This window comes from Photinus pyralis, unplaced genomic scaffold, assembly GCF_008802855.1.
Source record: "Photinus pyralis isolate 1611_PpyrPB1 unplaced genomic scaffold, Ppyr1.3 Ppyr1.4_LG8, whole genome shotgun sequence".
NCBI lineage: Eukaryota > Metazoa > Arthropoda > Insecta > Coleoptera > Lampyridae > Photinus > Photinus pyralis.
This window is the reverse complement of record NW_022170819.1, coordinates 16,509,126-16,525,982: the sequence shown is the minus strand read 5'-3', so window position 1 is coordinate 16,525,982 and position 16,857 is coordinate 16,509,126. Positions and strand designations below refer to the sequence as shown.

The 16,857-nt window shown below is 40.4% G+C and overlaps 4 protein-coding genes across 4 annotated transcripts; all 4 read left to right on the top strand.

The window, feature by feature from the left end:
- The first annotated feature begins 3,544 nt into the window (after positions 1–3,544).
- LOC116177857 lies at positions 3,545–4,159 on the top strand. Its single transcript, XM_031497004.1, has 2 exons — positions 3,545–3,672; positions 3,725–4,159. The coding sequence occupies exons 1-2, from the start codon at positions 3,637–3,639 to the stop codon at positions 4,127–4,129; spliced, it is 441 nt and encodes a 146-aa protein (XP_031352864.1). The 5' UTR covers positions 3,545–3,636; the 3' UTR covers positions 4,130–4,159.
- An 87-nt stretch (positions 4,160–4,246) lies between these two features.
- On the top strand, positions 4,247–7,359 carry LOC116177855 (ankyrin-3-like). Its single transcript, XM_031497002.1, has 2 exons — positions 4,247–4,373; positions 4,491–7,359. Exons 1-2 carry the CDS (start codon positions 4,307–4,309, stop codon positions 7,214–7,216), a joined length of 2,793 nt encoding a protein of 930 aa, XP_031352862.1. The 5' UTR covers positions 4,247–4,306; the 3' UTR covers positions 7,217–7,359.
- Positions 7,360–7,384: 25 nt separating this feature from the next.
- On the top strand, positions 7,385–8,971 carry LOC116177856 (ankyrin repeat, PH and SEC7 domain containing protein secG-like). Its single transcript, XM_031497003.1, has 2 exons — positions 7,385–7,482; positions 7,537–8,971. The coding sequence occupies exon 2, from the start codon at positions 7,542–7,544 to the stop codon at positions 8,859–8,861; it is 1,320 nt and encodes a 439-aa protein (XP_031352863.1). The 5' UTR covers positions 7,385–7,482; positions 7,537–7,541; the 3' UTR covers positions 8,862–8,971.
- A 6,399-nt stretch (positions 8,972–15,370) lies between these two features.
- Positions 15,371–16,578, top strand: LOC116179645 (juvenile hormone acid O-methyltransferase-like). The gene is made up of 3 exons (XM_031499453.1): positions 15,371–15,936; positions 15,984–16,261; positions 16,311–16,578. Exons 1-3 carry the CDS (start codon positions 15,422–15,424, stop codon positions 16,481–16,483), a joined length of 966 nt encoding a protein of 321 aa, XP_031355313.1. The 5' UTR covers positions 15,371–15,421; the 3' UTR covers positions 16,484–16,578.
- The last annotated feature ends 279 nt before the right edge of the window (positions 16,579–16,857 follow it).

Sequence of the window (16,857 nt, the reverse complement as noted above, 5' to 3'; positions counted from 1 at the left end):
GAGAAATGCCTGCGATTTGTGATTCGGAACACCGACTCACCAAGTGTAAGACCTTTGTAGCGCTTGTAGTGGTTAAATCAAACAAACTGTGTTTCCATTGGCAAAAAGCAGACGCCTGGAGGGCCCAGAATGTTTGTATCATGGAGATAATAGATGGCCAAACGAACATATGGTTAAGAAGATCATTCCTGACTCTGAGCTAGAGGTGAAAAAGGAAGTGGTCATGATAGTCATGGAGAAGTTGCTCCGTTCTCAAGGTACTTCAGGGCTTCAGGACTATGAATTTGAGTATGAGATTTTTTCTATCAAATCCAATTCGAATGGGTCCATAAATTATAAACTTCATGCAATACAAACGGTTTCAATAAGCTCAGAGATTGAGATCTTTAAGAACACACAAATCCAGATTTTCCTTGATAATTTTTTATAATTTTTATAACTTTTTTAAAGATGGGCAAACTTGAATGTTAAATAAGCGAAAGTGCAGTGCCTCTTATACTGTCCTTCGGTAGATAATGATGTTCGTACAAAATAGACCCAGGGCGATCATTCCTTGTTGCGAATTTTTTGGATGTCAACCTCTAGGTTTACAAATCGCAGACAGGGTGTTCTCAATCACGACAGTTTGTTGTGATGCGACGAACTACGGTAGGAAGTGCGCGTAAAAGGTAAACAATATAATTAGCGAAATCAAAATTAAAATTTAATTAAAAGAAAGAATAAATTTACAATAATTGAATCACACCAGCGGCATGCAATCGGCGGCAACCTGGATCTGATGTTGGCGGAACGGACGGACGAACGGACTCGAGCGCCACCAGAAGAAAATAATGCCTTGCTTATGGCTAAGGTCGGCGGATTCGGAACCGTTTCAACGGTTTGGCACAATAGGTGGCCACAGAGAGTCAGTGGAAAAAACTGTTTAGTACAGAATTCGGTGGGCGGTTACGTCCAGGGAAATAAAAAAAAACAGAATTACGCTACACGGACATTGTAGCTATGGTATAGCGAAAACGCAAGCAATAAAGCATAAATTAATTAGCGGTAGCTAAGGTAAATCAAATGCAGAAAAAGTAAGGCAATACCTCCCTTTTAATTGGCGGAAGTCAAATAGCAAACGCGACACCGTTATAAAATCGCAAAACATACAGTGAAAATTGCCAAAAGCTTAAACACCAAAGGCAATTTCCTCTAAACAACGGCTTTACTTTTTATAAAATTTGTCATTTCAGGAAGGAGACGGTTTTCCCAGCAGCGCAGCCTATTCGAATGCGAACGTCCAAAAATTAACATTTCACAACAGGTTCGGATGCGATTTACAGCAACTCATTTGGTTAGCTGCTATTAGTTACACTCACTTGTTTTGGCAAGAAAATATTTCTAAAATTGGGGTCATTAAGTTAACGCCTGGTGTTAATTGGAAAGCCGTGTCAAGGGAGGAGGCACTTATCAAGTTGATACCTCAATTATTTACGGCAGCTGGGTTCCTCATCGGTGGCTAAGACGGCGCTAGAAATTAAAACAGGTAACGGTCATCTACGTATGCAGTGTATCTAAATTCCGATACGAAAACTGAGTGCTTCGTTACAGTTAACGGAATTTCACTGGTTTTAAACTCTTCTTTTCTAACACAAAAGGAGGAACTTTCACCAAGCCAAAGTTTTACACCTTACTTCCATATGCGTTTATCGTCACGATTTCCAACGACAAAAAAGTTTTAAAATAATTTTATGAATTTTAGCAATAACTTTTTGTGCCGTAAAAATATATGAGCGAACTTAATTAATTTATCCTTGACCGAGTATGGCTGTTAATTTTATCGGCGGAACTGTGCAACTGACGAAACTCATGAGGTTTCCGTTTCGAGCAAGATACTAGAAATCACAGCTTAGTTTTAAGAGTCCAGAACAAATAGCAACTTTCGCTTTAGTGATCTCGGAACGAAATTTCTTGCGGGAAACGTAATGGGTACTCTTTATATAAAATACAAACAATTGAGCAGTACGCTTAACTTTCATGGAGTTCGAAACCGAATTTCGCAGAAAAATTACTCAGGGCCACTAAGTGGTCGCGCTGGTGGCCCCAACCCAAATGATTGCAAAATCTCCCCGGAATAATCCCTACTTAATTCCTTGTTAACTAATTAACGCTTACAAAATGGTTTCTTATTAATAAAAACGGCCAAAGAATGAATTGCTAGTAAACAATGATCTAAATTTCTACGAAAGTAATAATTATCATATTCCCTGAAGAAGAAATTATCCAAAAATTACAACTTTCTAGCAGTTGATTCGGGTTGACTTAATGCCCTAGTTCCTTATCTATGCGCGGAAATAGCAGATTAGCCAAATTACGTGTTGATATTACTTTTGCGTAACTTCAATAACAAAATGGCCGCCGATTGGTATGGTGATAAGGATCTGATCTTGATAATTGTAAAGTTAAAAATTCTGTGACTAGAGATTAACAGGTGTAATTACAATTAAAACCCCTTTAAACGCACTTCTTAAAATATGAGAGCTACTCATGAAGTTATCGCCACGGTGGACTGAAATCGGTTCGAACTTCCAGTGGCAGCGCCTACGAGAATGCAAAAATTAGCCAGGTGGATAAGACAAAATTGTCGTAGTCACGTAATTAGTGAAACCCAAGGTACAATCACCCCAACTCTGAGAAAAATGCAGAAACACGTCCAAACTAAATCGAGAGTCCACAAAATGTAGGTTCAATCGCCAGAATAGTTATACTTGGAAATATTAGAACCTCACGGAAATAAAACGTGCTAGAAACTAGAAAAGAATGATGCTGGAAGAGGAAGTTGAAAAGAGTGCGCCCTGAGGCTTGTGTGGATCCTTCGACAGGGATCATTGCATTATGGAATGCAAAGACAGTTACAATTGAAATGTGCCAGCGAATCTCATGCAATAATTGCAGTGAACGTGCATCAGAAGTCATTAATACTCGCGTTTACATTTTACTGCTTGTATCTTTGATCACGTACTAAACGATCTCGTAGCCCAGGAACGAATGCCTCTCTAAAAAAATTCAGGAATGATCCCTGCTAATTAATGTCTCTTTCAACATCGTGTTCAGTAATTAAGATGAACCATTTGTTTGTTAAGAGCCAATTTGAATGACAGTACTCCCCGGGCGCATTAACTTTAGGCTGTCCTTAAAACACCGGCACACGGAAATTGTGCTGAATTGTACTATTACCATGATGGCGCCTCACGCTGGCGGGATTTTACTGCGACCTGATTGACTCCGACGTCGCCACGGTTTCCGAAAACCATTAAAACGACAATGCACCATAGAAATCAAACGCGCAGAAACAAAAAATGAATGCTAATTCTTCCAGATTACTTTCGGACTTTTACGATTCCACCAGTGTTACAATTTGTGGAAAAATTTTGGTACGCCGTAGACGGCCGTAGAAAAAATAAAAGGAGAGTAGTTGTTCAGCAAAGATCTATTCATAAAACTTCGCAACTTGCAATATTTTTTTTTTCACAATAACGCAAACGTTGACTTTAGCTTAGACCTTGGTAACTTTTATACAGATAGAGAAATTGATGATGCACCATTGCCGGTGTTGATATTCCAACAATACGTAGAAGTAAGTTAGAATTAAACACCATGTTCAACCAACTGATTCTACTAATTTGCAGCATGGTCTGTGACTTCTTTTTTCAAAAATTTTCAGATTAATTAGGTGACGTTTCAGGTTTGCACCAGTTTAGCCGATGATTCTATTTTCGATGCAATAGAAAACGAGTGCATAGATAAATTAGGCCTAGGTTTCTATGAAAACCTTATTGTACTTGAAAGTGGTTACCTAAAGGAAGATGACGAAGATATGAGAGCTTTCTTCGCGTGCGTTTGGAAAGAGAAAGGTTTCCAACGTGAAGACGGATCCGTTAACTTTAATAGCATTTATGAGGTCATCGTCAGCGAAAGAAAATCGGGGTCAAGCGAATTCGGTAGCGCGTACGTGGCAATTCAGGCCATCGCAAACTGTGAAGATATCGAAGAGGAAAATCATGGTCATACCGTAATTATGGTCTACAACTGTTTGAATGAAAAAGTTCTCGAATATGACGAAAAATTTCGAAACAAATTTATACGTTAGTATTGCAAAATAAAGCTGCTTATCGATAAACTTTGCCTTATCTTTGTTCACGAATATCTTCTCATTTACGCGAACCATAAATGATTAAAGGTTGGGGGTTTACCCAATTTTATTTACTCCCATTACTTCAGTGGAAGAGTGGTTTAGAAATAAGTTTCATGTTTACTGGTAAACCAAATGTTACTATCGTTTTTGTTCGTTTTGAGTACGTTTCACGAGGGGCAGAGTGATCTAAAGATAAATGGTAAGAAATCGTACATTACTATTTAACTAAAGTGAATGTCTGCAAAGTTCGGATCGAAATGCAGATTTAATCAAAACGGGTGAAGCTCTGAAGCACTAGGTACGTGTCTATTTTCAGGTTTGTCCAAGTTTCAAGCTATATCACTCCTAAAACGGAATAGTCCACTAAGCGGACAATCGGATACTGCAAGACTGCTTTGCACAGACGAAAATACGAACTCTTTAGATAAAGACACAAATACACCGCTGCAGCTAGCAGCTTGGGAGGGTAGTTTACCTGCAGTTACCGCACTGGTGGAGAGTGGAGCAAATGTCAACACAAGAAACAGAAACGGGGACACTCCACTACACCACGCTGCTCATAAGGGGTTCGTGGACATCGTGAAACTTCTTTGCTCCTTTCATGCCAATGCAACTGTCACAAATAAGGATCTTAACACGCCACTTTATACGGCGATTTCCAGTGGCCACTTGGAAACCGTAAAAGCGCTGGTAGATTGTGGTGCAGATGTTCAAGCTAAAAATGCGGATGGGGCAACTGCCCTCCATGTGGCCGCCACGCGAGGACTTTCCGATATAATCAAGTTTCTGAAATCACGGGGTGCGGACGTAGACTCCACGAACAAAGACACAAATACACCGCTGCAGCTAGCAGCTTGGGAGGGAAGTTTACCTGCAGTTACCGCACTGGTGGAGAGTGGAGCAAATGTCAACACAAGAAACAGAAATGGGGACACTCCACTACACCACGCTGCTCATAAGGGGTTCGTGGACATCGTGAAACTTCTTTGCTCCTTTCATGCCAATGCAACTGTCACAAATAAGGATCTTAACACACCACTTTATACGGCGATGATGAGTAACCACTTAGAAACGGTAAAAGCGCTAGTAGACTGTGGTGCAGATGTTCAAGCTAAAAATGCGGATGGGGCAACTGCCCTCCATGTGGCCGCCATGCGAGGACTTTCCGATATAATCAAGTTTCTGAAATCACGGGGTGCGGACGTAGACTCCACGAACAAAGACACAAATACACCGCTGCAGCTAGCAGCTTGGGAGGGTAGTTTACCTGCAGTTACCGCACTGGTGGAGAGCGGAGCAAATGTCAACACAAGAAACAGAAATGGGGACACTCCACTACACCACGCTGCTCATAAGGGGTTCGTGGACATCGTGAAACTTCTTTGCTCCTATCATGCCAACGCAAGTGCCACAAATAAGGATCTTAAAAAGCCACTTTATACGGCGATGATGAGTAACCACTTAGAAACGGTAAAAGCGCTAGTAGACTGTGGTGCAGATGTTCAAGCTAAAAATGCGGATGGGGCAACTGCCCTCCATGTGGCCGCCATGCGAGGACTTTCCGATATAATCAAGTTTCTGAAATCACGGGGTGCGGACGTAGACTCCACGAACAAAGACACAAATACACCGCTGCAGCTAGCAGCTTGGGAGGGTAGTTTACCTGCAGTTACCGCACTGGTGGAGAGTGGAGCAAATGTCAACACAAGAAACAGAAACGGAGACACTCCACTACACCACGCTGCTCATAAGGGGTTCGTGGACATCGTGAAACTTCTTTGCTCCTTTCATGCCAATGCAACTGTCACAAATAAGGATCTTAACACGCCACTTTATACGGCGATGATGAGTAACCACTTAGAAACGGTAAAAGCGCTAGTAGACTGTGGTGCAGATGTTCAAGCTAAAAATGCGGATGGGGCAACTGCCCTCCATGTGGCCGCCATGCGAGGACTTTCCGATATAATCAAGTTTCTGAAATCACGGGGTGCGGACGTAGACTCCACGAACAAAGACACAAATACACCGCTGCAGCTAGCAGCTTGGGAGGGTAGTTTACCTGCAGTTACCGCACTGGTGGAGAGTGGAGCAAATGTCAACACAAGAAACAGAAATGGGGACACTCCACTACACCACGCTGCTCATAAGGGGTTCGTGGACATCGTGAAACTTCTTTGCTCCTTTCATGCCAATGCAACTGTCACAAATAAGGATCTTAACACACCACTTTATACGGCGATGATGAGTAACCACTTAGAAACGGTAAAAGCGCTAGTAGACTGTGGTGCAGATGTTCAAGCTAAAAATGCGGATGGGGCAACTGCCCTCCATGTGGCCGCCATGCGAGGACTTTCCGATATAATCAAGTTTCTGAAATCACGGGGTGCGGACGTAGACTCCACGAACAAAGACACAAATACACCGCTGCAGCTAGCAGCTTGGGAGGGTAGTTTACCTGCAGTTACCGCACTGGTGGAGAGTGGAGCAAATGTCAACACAAGAAACAGAAATGGGGACACTCCACTACACCACGCTGCTCATAAGGGGTTCGTGGACATCGTGAAACTTCTTTGCTCCTATCATGCCAATGCAAGTGCCACAAATAAGGATCTTAACACGCCACTTTATACGGCGATGATGAGTAACCACTTAGAAACGGTAAAAGCGCTAGTAGACTGTGGTGTAGATGTTCAAGCTAAAAATGCGGATGGGGCAACTGCCCTCCATGTGGCCGCCATGCGAGGACTTTCCGATATAATCAAGTTTCTGAAATCACGGGGTGCGGACGTAGACTCCACGAACAAAGACACAAATACACCGCTGCAGCTAGCAGCTTGGGAGGGTAGTTTACCTGCAGTTACCGCACTGGTGGAGAGCGGAGCAAATGTCAACACAAGAAACAGAAATGGGGACACTCCACTACACCACGCTGCTCATAAGGGGTTCGTGGACATCGTGAAACTTCTTTGCTCCTTTCATGCCAATGCAACTGTCACAAATAAGGATCTTAACAAAGCCACTTTATACGGCGATGATGAGTAACCACTTAGAAACGGTAAAAGCGCTAGTAGACTGTGGTGCAGATGTTCAAGCTAAAAATGCGGATGGGGCAACTGCCCTCCATGTGGCCGCCACGCGAGGACTTTCCGATATAATCAAGTTTCTGAAATCACGGGGTGCAGACTCCACGAACAAAGACGAAAACACGCCGCTGCGGCCTTCAATTATAGCACAGAATGAATGCGCAGCTAATGCCAACATAAGAAACAAGAATGATGACATTACACTGCAACAAGCTGCGCTTAAGGGTTTGGTTGATGTTATTAAACAATCTTGCCTTTGTAATGCTAGTCTGAATGCAGGAAATATGGATCTTAACACCGCACTTCATTCGGCAATTTGGAATGGCCACTTTGACTCGGTTAAAGTGCTAATCGACTGTGGCGCTGATGTCCACGCTACGAATGGTAATGAATCAGCGGTCCTCCATATTGCCGCTTTGCGAGGTTATCCAAATATAGTAAAATATTTGCTGTCAAAGAATGTGAACGTGAACGCGTTGAACAAAGACGAAGACACTCCTCTTCAAAACGCAGCAGCGAAGGGACATTTATTGACAATTACCGAGCTCCTTGAAGGCGGTGCTTTGGTCAACACGACGGACAGAAATGGCGATAGCCCTTTGCACCAAGCCGCCCGAAGAGGTTTCGCGGAAGTTATCAAAGTGCTCTGTTTGCACGGTGCAGATGTGAGCGCTAGAAATAGAAATCTTAACACTGCTCTCCATTCGGCTACATGGAATGGTCATTTCAAAGCTGTAATAGCACTAATACAATGCGGTGCGAATCTTTCTGTCGCGAATCTGAATGAAGACACTCCCCTTCATATGGCAGCAACGCGAAGTTACTCCAATTTAATAAATGTTTTCCTAGCGAAGAATGTCAGTGTCAACCCATTGAACAAAGATGAAAACACTCCGTTGCAAAACGCTGCGTGGGAAGGAAGTTTAAGGACTGTTACAACATTGCTGGAAGGAGGTGCTTTGATCAACACCAGGAACAGAAAGGGTGACAGCCCTTTGCACCAAGCTAGTCGGAGAGGTTTCACGGAGGTAATCAAGGTACTCTGCACCCGAGGCGCAAATCTGGATGCAAGAAACAAAGACCTCAATACTCCTCTCCATTCAGCCACCTGGAACGGCCACTTGAACACAGTACGCGCATTACTTGAATGCGGGGCAAGAGTTGACCCAAGTAATATAAATGGCGACACCCCTTTGCACAACGCTGCTTCGAAAGGTTATCCAGAGATTATTCGGCTATTAATCAAAGACGGAGCGAACGTAAATGCTCTGAATAAGAACAAAAATACTCCCCTGCAAGTAGCGGCGCAGAATCGCGAAGCGGTGGCTGCGCTAATGGGAACAGTGCCACAGCAAAAATCCTCCCACTGCGCGTCTGTTGCAGATGCGAAGAACGCGTCCGTGGTATCAGAGGATCGCCACCATTCATTCATGGACTTGCTCAAGGGAGTCTTAAACTTTTGCCAAAAGATTACTACCAACAACCATTTCAAATTGCCAGATAAAACTGTCACGGAAATTTTTAATTCCGTGGGATGTGATGAAATAAATCGCCTTATTGGTAGTGACGAAGCGGCGAGTTTAGAATCGGTTAGTGTCTACTGATGGAGTTTGAGTTGGAAAATTTTGCACTAGTATTTATATGTTCCTGCAGCCCTTTTTCATCTTCATTCATTACTTCGTGATATTCAATTAATAAAGGAATGGTACCAAAACGGCTTTCCCTTCTCTCTTTCTCTTGCTCTTGCTTGTGCAAACCAAGAAAGTCTTCCAGCAGCTGACGGTAGAAACATGTCATTTCATAATGTTGAAAAATATATCTCTATATATAAAAATTAATCCCTAATTCCCTTGGTCACGCCATAACTTCAGAACGATTTTGAGTATAGGTAGTGTTATAATACTATACTCATACCATTTCCATTTTGAACACAGGAGTTAATCAATAAGTTAAAAACGGGAGGACACATCTCTCTCGCTCGCTGTGCGCTCCGCTATTTATATTCAGCCCAAAACAGAACCAACGAAAGTGCCACGATCGGCGTCAGCTTTAAACCAGTACTAGGCTAGTGTCTTTTGTTTACACTGCAGTTCTCTGATAAAACGGAACCGTCGCGTCACTGATAATAAATAAACGCGATAAGCAAACTACCCCAGAAAACGTACTTAATAGAACTAGGAAGGGTAGAGGAGAAGAGAAAAGAAGAAATAAAATTAAACTGAAGCAAAGAGATATTGTATCAACGATAATGTCTCAAAAAAAGACAGAGAAATGCAAGGGCATGATACAGGAGAATAGCACAAGAAGAGAAGAGAAAAAAAGCTAGGCATACCTAAAGGTGGAGAACTTTGGAAGATAAGGAAGAAAGTGATTATCCAACAACGTGCTAGATCATCTGATGCAAAAAAAACTAATCCCCAGACACTGTGGATTATGCAATGGACACGAGGAAGGATGAAATGAATTATTACAAGAACGGTGTAGGCACAAGAAAGAAAAAAGACGACATGGAACGTTAGAATTATCACGGATAAGGAACAAGAATTAGAGGAGGATTTTGCGAAAGTAGATCTGAGCATGCTAGCAATATCAGAAACTAAGAAGAAAGGAGCTGGAGAAGTAGTACTTGATAGTGACACAGCGGAAGCTTCCACGACCATACAACAATGGTACTATACGCTTTTACAATCGACCCGAAAACAGCATCATTTATTTTCCGTTTTTCCTATGTAAAGGAGAAACCACCGCCATTCATAAATTCAATATCGTTGTTCCCCGGCGATACACGAAACTCCGCTCCGTTGCCCGAATTGATAACCACATGCATTCCTTAACTCGCTCGATATCACAGAACGAAGTAATTCTTGTTCCATAAAACCTTTTTACTAACACCTGATTTCGATTACACGTTCCCTTATTTAAGCGTTTTAAACAAGAAATAGAGTTAAACTAAATAAACAATTACTGACATTGAACATTAAAATGATAATTCAACAACTTTTTCTATTTCTGTGTCTATTGGAAATAAAATTCAATGTTTTGACATACAGGATGTCCCGACTGCTCTTTTAAATACTTAAACCAAAATTACGTTAACAACACGTATTTTTCTTCTTTATATTAGCCTCTCGCTCTTATCTTCAACCTATAGAGAAACGGCACCCGCCATATAATTTCACCTTTTTGGAATTCCTGTGGTCCTGATACAATAATTTGAGGAAGCAAATTTATATCGGGGACACAAAATATGGAGAAGGTGTTTGAGAATATCCATACAATACACTGAGGGTTCCTATGGTGCTCATGAAAGAATTTGTTGAAGAAAATTGGTATCAAGAATTCAATACGTTAGCATTGTATGCGCCCGTTTCCACACTATTACATTTTTGCGCGCGACCGGTTTTAAAATTACGATCAAGTGAAATGGGGGAGGGGGGGGGGCAAATTCAAAACTGCCCCCTCTAATTTTCCAAAAAAATATTTTTTTACAGATATTTTAATATTTCAAATACAAAACTCCATACTGGGAGGACAATATTTTCTCTTTTGTGCGTTCCTGTGATCCTAATACAATAATTTGTGCAAGGATAATTCAATCAAGGCCCAAATATGGTGGAAGGGGTTTAACTTTAAGTTTAATACACACTTTGCCTTCATGTGATCTTGTTAAAGTAATTTTTTGAAAAAAACCGTTTGGCAAATTATTTTAATTTGTGTTCTATTTTTATATACACTGCTCGTTCCTGGAATCTTGAAATAATTTTTTTGAAGAAAGTTTGTATTATAAGAGCACGATAGTTTAAAAAGACAATCCTGTGATCCTAACAGGAGAATTGGTCCAAGGATAATTATATCAGAGGCGCAAAATATGGTAGAAAGTGTTTGACTTTAGCTTTTATATACACTGTGATCCTGTTAAGATAATTTATGGCGGAAAACTTGTATCAGAAGCTGATATGTTAGAAATCCGTTGGGCAAACTATTTTCTGTTTTTACTTTTTTGCGTTCCTGTGATACTGATACAACAATTTGTAGAAGGAAACATATCAGGAACACAAAATATGGTGGAAGGTGTTTCAAAATATTTGTATTGTTGCAGACGTTGTTTTGGTTTCAGCGCCTTCAATAAGGTTGAACTCCTAATTATCTGGTGGGCCACAAAATGTTCACATCTAATTCAACAATCCAGTTGGTTTTTTGTCATTAAGATCCAGTTTAATAAAAAAGAAGTGAAGTTCCTGAAGCTGTCAGAGTGTGTAAGTGCGGCTGAATATCCCAAAATGTTTGCGACCAGGTTTATTAGACTATCGAAAAACTGTAAGTAATTAATAAGAGTTCTTTATTTTATTGTGTGTCGAACGCCTGCGTGCGTGGCATGTGTAAAAACAGGCTTTAAATGCCTTTCTTTCTTCTAGCATTGTTGTATTACTTGCTTTTATGTGTTGCGGAATAACTTTTTGTCTTCGTCAATTAATTAGTCGAACCCAAAGTGCGGCCCAGATAGAGTTTTCATGTCAAGATTTTTTTATTGTTGCCCAAGAATTGCCAGGTGTTAAAATTGGTTTAGTTAATTCTTTGAAATTGTCGATAGTTGATCGACGCCATTGTGTCAACATTAGGATTTTTCTTTATAGCGAATGCCGGACGTGTGCAAGGAAAAATTCTAAAATTCTAAATTTAAATGTTGAAAGTGTTTGCGGGTGGCTTTGGCACTTTCAGCTTGCAGTACGTACGACGCTAGCCTGGTGGCTTCTCTTCCTAAGAGGATGAAAAGCCCTTGGAAGATAGAAATGAAGAAGTTTAGAGCAACACTTCTTGTAGATAAACAGGGAAATAGCAGTCATGGTGGAGGGTAGACAAACATTTGGGCATCACTGCTATAATGATTGCATGAGGCAAGGTGAGGCACTTCTTTTTCCAATAGTCCAAGTATCCTGGTTTGTTGATCAAAATCAAAACATCAACGTTGGGCGATGGGCGGAAAGCTCTCTTCTGCGCTGATTGGATGGTAAACACTTGCGAGACTCTTTTGATGATACTCAGCATCGACGACGACTAAGTCATTGTTTAATTTGGGCAAGTGGCTGATGGCGTTCTTCTATTTTCTTTCCCCGCTCTCCACGCATCCTCACCTTTTCGATAATTTGATTAGCCATTTCGAGTAGAGTAACTTGAATCGGCAAACAACAATCACTAGGACTTTAGTTTAAAAACCTACAAAATACACTGAAAGAATTAGAGTCTTATAGCTAACATTTCGGAAGTCCACGCTTTGAAGAAGATTAGCCAATAGGTTACTGTATCTCTATTTTGTAATGTGTAAGGAGAAAGAACCAAAGGTGATGGCGGATTTTATTAACTTAGGCATGAGGACCATCATAATTTCGCTGCTAGGTCAAAGTTCGCACTGATACGCTATCAGTGCCTAAGTAAACATTTATCCCGATACTGCGTATGGCAAACCAGTTCATAATCTAATCATAAATCCAAGAATGAAGCATCCAGCTTGGTTTATGAGGTTTAATTTTCAGACACAACGCGAGTTTTTATACATGAAAACAAAGTACCTTAGTTGCCTTAACTTTAAAGAAGATTGCCAAGTGTTGGACATCGGATGCGGCCCAGGTGACATAACAAGGTATGGACTATTGCCACTACTACCAAAAACTGCAAAGAAGCTGGTGGGCATCGACTTGTCTTCTCAAATGGTTGACTTTGCGAAGAAGTTCCATCAGGACGACGACAGGGTGTCATTTCAACAGTTAGATATCTGCACCGACAGCATTCCCCCTCATTTCCATAATTGTTTTGATCACGCGTTTTCCTTTTATTGTCTGCATTATGTACCAGATCTTCGGTAAGTGTTGTTTCCACGTTACCGTAGCTAATTCTGTAGATTTTAGAAAAGCGGTTGCAAACATTCATCGAATGTTAAAGCCAAAAGGAGACTTTTTTACGAACCTATTTTCCTATAACTATTTGTTCGACATTTACGAACAACTTTCGACAGTAGAAAAATGGAAACCATACGTCCATGACTACAAACGCAAAATGAATCAATTTCAAAATACTGTAAATTTTAAGGAATATTTTCAAAACACTTTAAGCAATGGTGGTTTTAACGTTAGGTAGGTACTGTACTGAGGAGAGAAAGGTAATGGTTTACAGCAGAGAGACCATTTTGAGGGTGCGTTTGACCACTATTTCTCTGTATGATTGGCTTAACTATGACCATTATAGGCACTATGAAGGCAGTTAATTACCTTAATGTACCTAAGTACTTAGAAGATGAGTTTGTCTATGATCAGTATAACATAGTTAGAAACGCTGATAAAGTTTTTATTGATGAATATGGAGAAGAACAGGTTCATTGGCAATATACATTACTCATTGTAAACGCTAGTACAATGTAAGCGCATATTTCGCATGACATCAATAAATCGTTCTCCAAAACAATTTCTACCAGAAATGCACAAAGACCATCTCCTCAACTTAGACCACCACAGTGCTTGAAGCTACCGTATCATGCGCCCGTAGGGGACCATTTCACGTGAGTTACTTGAAAACTTGGCTTGATTATTATTATACAGGGTGAGTTTCTTTTCATTATAAGCATTGGGATCTCGGAAACCATAAGACATACGGATTCGGTTAAATGAGGAAAGAGTTGTCGTTTTAAGAGCTTATTTAAGATATGCTTTTGTGTTTTGAAAAAAATCCACTGTTCACTAGATATGAGCGAAAAACAGATTTAGTGATTTTTCATTTAACTGTTGTAGAATCGTTATTATTAGAAATACAACAAAATGACACGAATAAAAGTTTTAGACATTTTAATGCTTAAAACATGAACATACTAATTTATTTTTAGATCTTACAATTTTTGAGTTATAATACAAACTTTAATTTTTTTTAATGGTAGTCATAGTTGGCTTTGACATTTTTAAAAAGGACAAATTTTTCTAACGATATAAGGCTTGCTCAATGTACTTTAATAAATAAACGCCCTGCAGTAATTTTCGTATTATTGAGAGGTAAGTAGGAACAGAGTTGGCCATGGAAAACAATATCTAGTGAGATAGGTACCTTTCATTTACGACGAAAATTGCACAGGCCAATTCTGTCTTCACTTTCTACCAAATGAATTTCAAGATATGTAGGATGGGTTAGATTTGGAAACACGACGTAATTTATGCTGGTTTCAACACAACGGTGCCCCGCCGCACAACTAACTGCAAGCAAAGAATACCTACTTAATAATACACTCTTTCTCCTATCCGTATTAGAGCATAATTATATCGTCTTCTTCGACACCGTCGCCAGAGTCGGCGTCGGAAGGGACGAACTGCAACGGCTATTGGAATAGCACGGCCACCAGTTCAGCAATACAGGAACCGATGTCACCCTAGCTAATGGGAAGAGAACACACCAGACCGTAAAGGTAGCTAGGGGTATGTCATTGAGGAGAATGGAATGCCCAAAAAATGTTGGTACACGCAGAACCGGCCGGCACAACGGGTCTATTTTATAGAAACAGAAAATACCTGTCCAAGAACCCCGCTAACCACAATCCAGTTGCTAGGGGTAGCTATACCAATAGAGGATGCGGTGCACTGCTCGGCGAGTACCGACTTCCCCTGCTAGGCACCGCAATTCAATTAGGCAAAAGTATGATACAAACTCCACCTCCAAAGACTCCAAACAATAAGGAACCCGAAACACCACTCCCGCCGGATGGCACACCCACACCCTCAGCTTAGAAAACCAGACTTCGGAATTTTTGCTTATTCACCAGTGTTCTGCAGTGGGCACCCTTATGGCCCTTTTAACAACCAGCAACAGCGCGCATTAATTGTCTTTAACCTTTTTACCGGTTGTTGTTTTATTCAGAATCTATTAACTCCTCATATACACGGGAGTGCACAATTTCGATTAATAAACTAGTTTTTTTATCGTAACTAGCCACTTCAAATATAGCGCAAGGCAACATGCTGTACTTTAACCACAAAACGCTTTTATGGTAAACATTTATTTAAATCGATCACGCTGCTCAACTAACAATGACTGGTAATATCTTGGTAATATTAGTTAAGCTATATATAGTGACATTTTTTGTTAACTCTTGACATCTTTCAAAACTGGAAAAGAGAGAGGTATTACGCTGATGTATGTTTTCTTTAAAAAAAGGTCTAAAAATACAACTCCAACTAATGGAAATTATCACAACGATTATATAAGGTCACTGGAAGAATTGCGTAGCTTGTTTACAAAATGCTTTATTAGATCTCTGAATAAGGTCAGACTATCGTTAAAAATGAATCAAGCAGTACGTTTCTTAAGGTTTAATTTACAATCACAAAGAGAATTTTTGTACATGAAAAGAAGATATCTTAAGGATTTTAATTTTAAAGAAAACTGCCAAGTGCTGGACGTTGGATGTGGACCTGGTGACATAACGAGGTATGGATTACTGCCACTATTACCGAAAAGCACAAAAAAGTTGATGGGTGTCGATATATCTTCTGATATGATCGACTTTGCGAAACAGTTCCATCAAGATGACGACAGGATTTCATTTGAACGGTTAGATATCGGCACCAGCAGCATTCCCTCTCATCTACTGCAAAGTTTTGATCATGTACTTTCTTTTTACTGTCTTCATTTTGTACCAGATCTTCGGTGAGTATTTTTACCACGTTGTTCTGCATAAATACGACGCACCTTAGAAAAGCAATGGAAAACATTCATCGAATGTTAAAGCCAAAAGGAGATATACTTGTGAATCTAATTTCCCATCACTATTTGTTCGAACTTTATGAGGAGCTTTCGAAAATGGAAAAGTGGAACTCTTACGTGCACGACTATAAACTTAGAATGAGTCCATTTCAAGATAGTGGAAATTTCAAGCAATATTTTGAAAACACTTTACGGGATGTTGGTTTCAATATTACCCACTGCACTGAACAACGAAAAGTATGGCCTGCTAGCTGTGAAAATTCAGAGGGTGCGTTCGATATCGATTTTCGCAATGTACTCAAATAATAACATTATAGGACTCTTGAAGGCAATTAACTACGTTAATATACCCAAGCACTTAGAAGATGAATTTGTCTCTGATCAATGTGACGTAATGCGAGGCGCCGACAAGGTTTTCATCAATGAGCACGGTGAAGAGGAAGTATATTGGAAGTACACAGTACTATTTGCGAATGCTAGTAAAGTTTAAACGACATTTTTCCCGTACGTCTTTTTTTTGGGGCTATTTTTCATTGCATATTTCTGCCTTAAGTTGTGACAAAATAAATCAGAAAATAGATTGGACCAAAACAACCATTTTTTAGCGCATTTTTGCAAATTTATTTGTAAAAAGTAGCTTTTAATCTCACTTTGGCTGGCAGCAAATGTGGCCGCGTAGAAGAACTCTTGTAGAAAGGCAACGGGTGTACGTGTATCTACAAGGCCGTGTAATTTGTCAACCTTAGGGACAGGGCTACATGATGTGGGGTTGGAGACATCTGGGCGTCATCCTCGAGCGTAGTCTACTAACGTGAGGGTGGAGTCAAATCTTCAAACGCGAATTGCGAGTGAACGGAACGTCGG

Coding starts and splice junctions, on each gene's coding strand:
- LOC116177857 (XM_031497004.1), top strand. CDS start 3,637: ATGTTCAACCAACTGATTCTACTAATTTGCAGCATG. Junction 3,673..3,724: donor TTCTACTAATTTGCAGCATG/GTCTGTGACTTC, acceptor GTGACGTTTCAG/GTTTGCACCAGTTTAGCCGA.
- LOC116177855 (XM_031497002.1), top strand. CDS start 4,307: ATGTTACTATCGTTTTTGTTCGTTTTGAGTACGTTTCACGAGGGGCAG. Junction 4,374..4,490: donor GAGTGATCTAAAGATAAATG/GTAAGAAATCGT, acceptor GTCTATTTTCAG/GTTTGTCCAAGTTTCAAGCT.
- LOC116177856 (XM_031497003.1), top strand. CDS start 7,542: ATGGATCTTAACACCGCACTTCATTCGGCAATTTGGAATGGCCACTTT.
- LOC116179645 (XM_031499453.1), top strand. CDS start 15,422: ATGTATGTTTTCTTTAAAAAAAGGTCTAAAAATACAACTCCAACTAAT. Junction 15,937..15,983: donor CATTTTGTACCAGATCTTCG/GTGAGTATTTTT, acceptor GACGCACCTTAG/AAAAGCAATGGAAAACATTC. Junction 16,262..16,310: donor TAGCTGTGAAAATTCAGAGG/GTGCGTTCGATA, acceptor ATAACATTATAG/GACTCTTGAAGGCAATTAAC.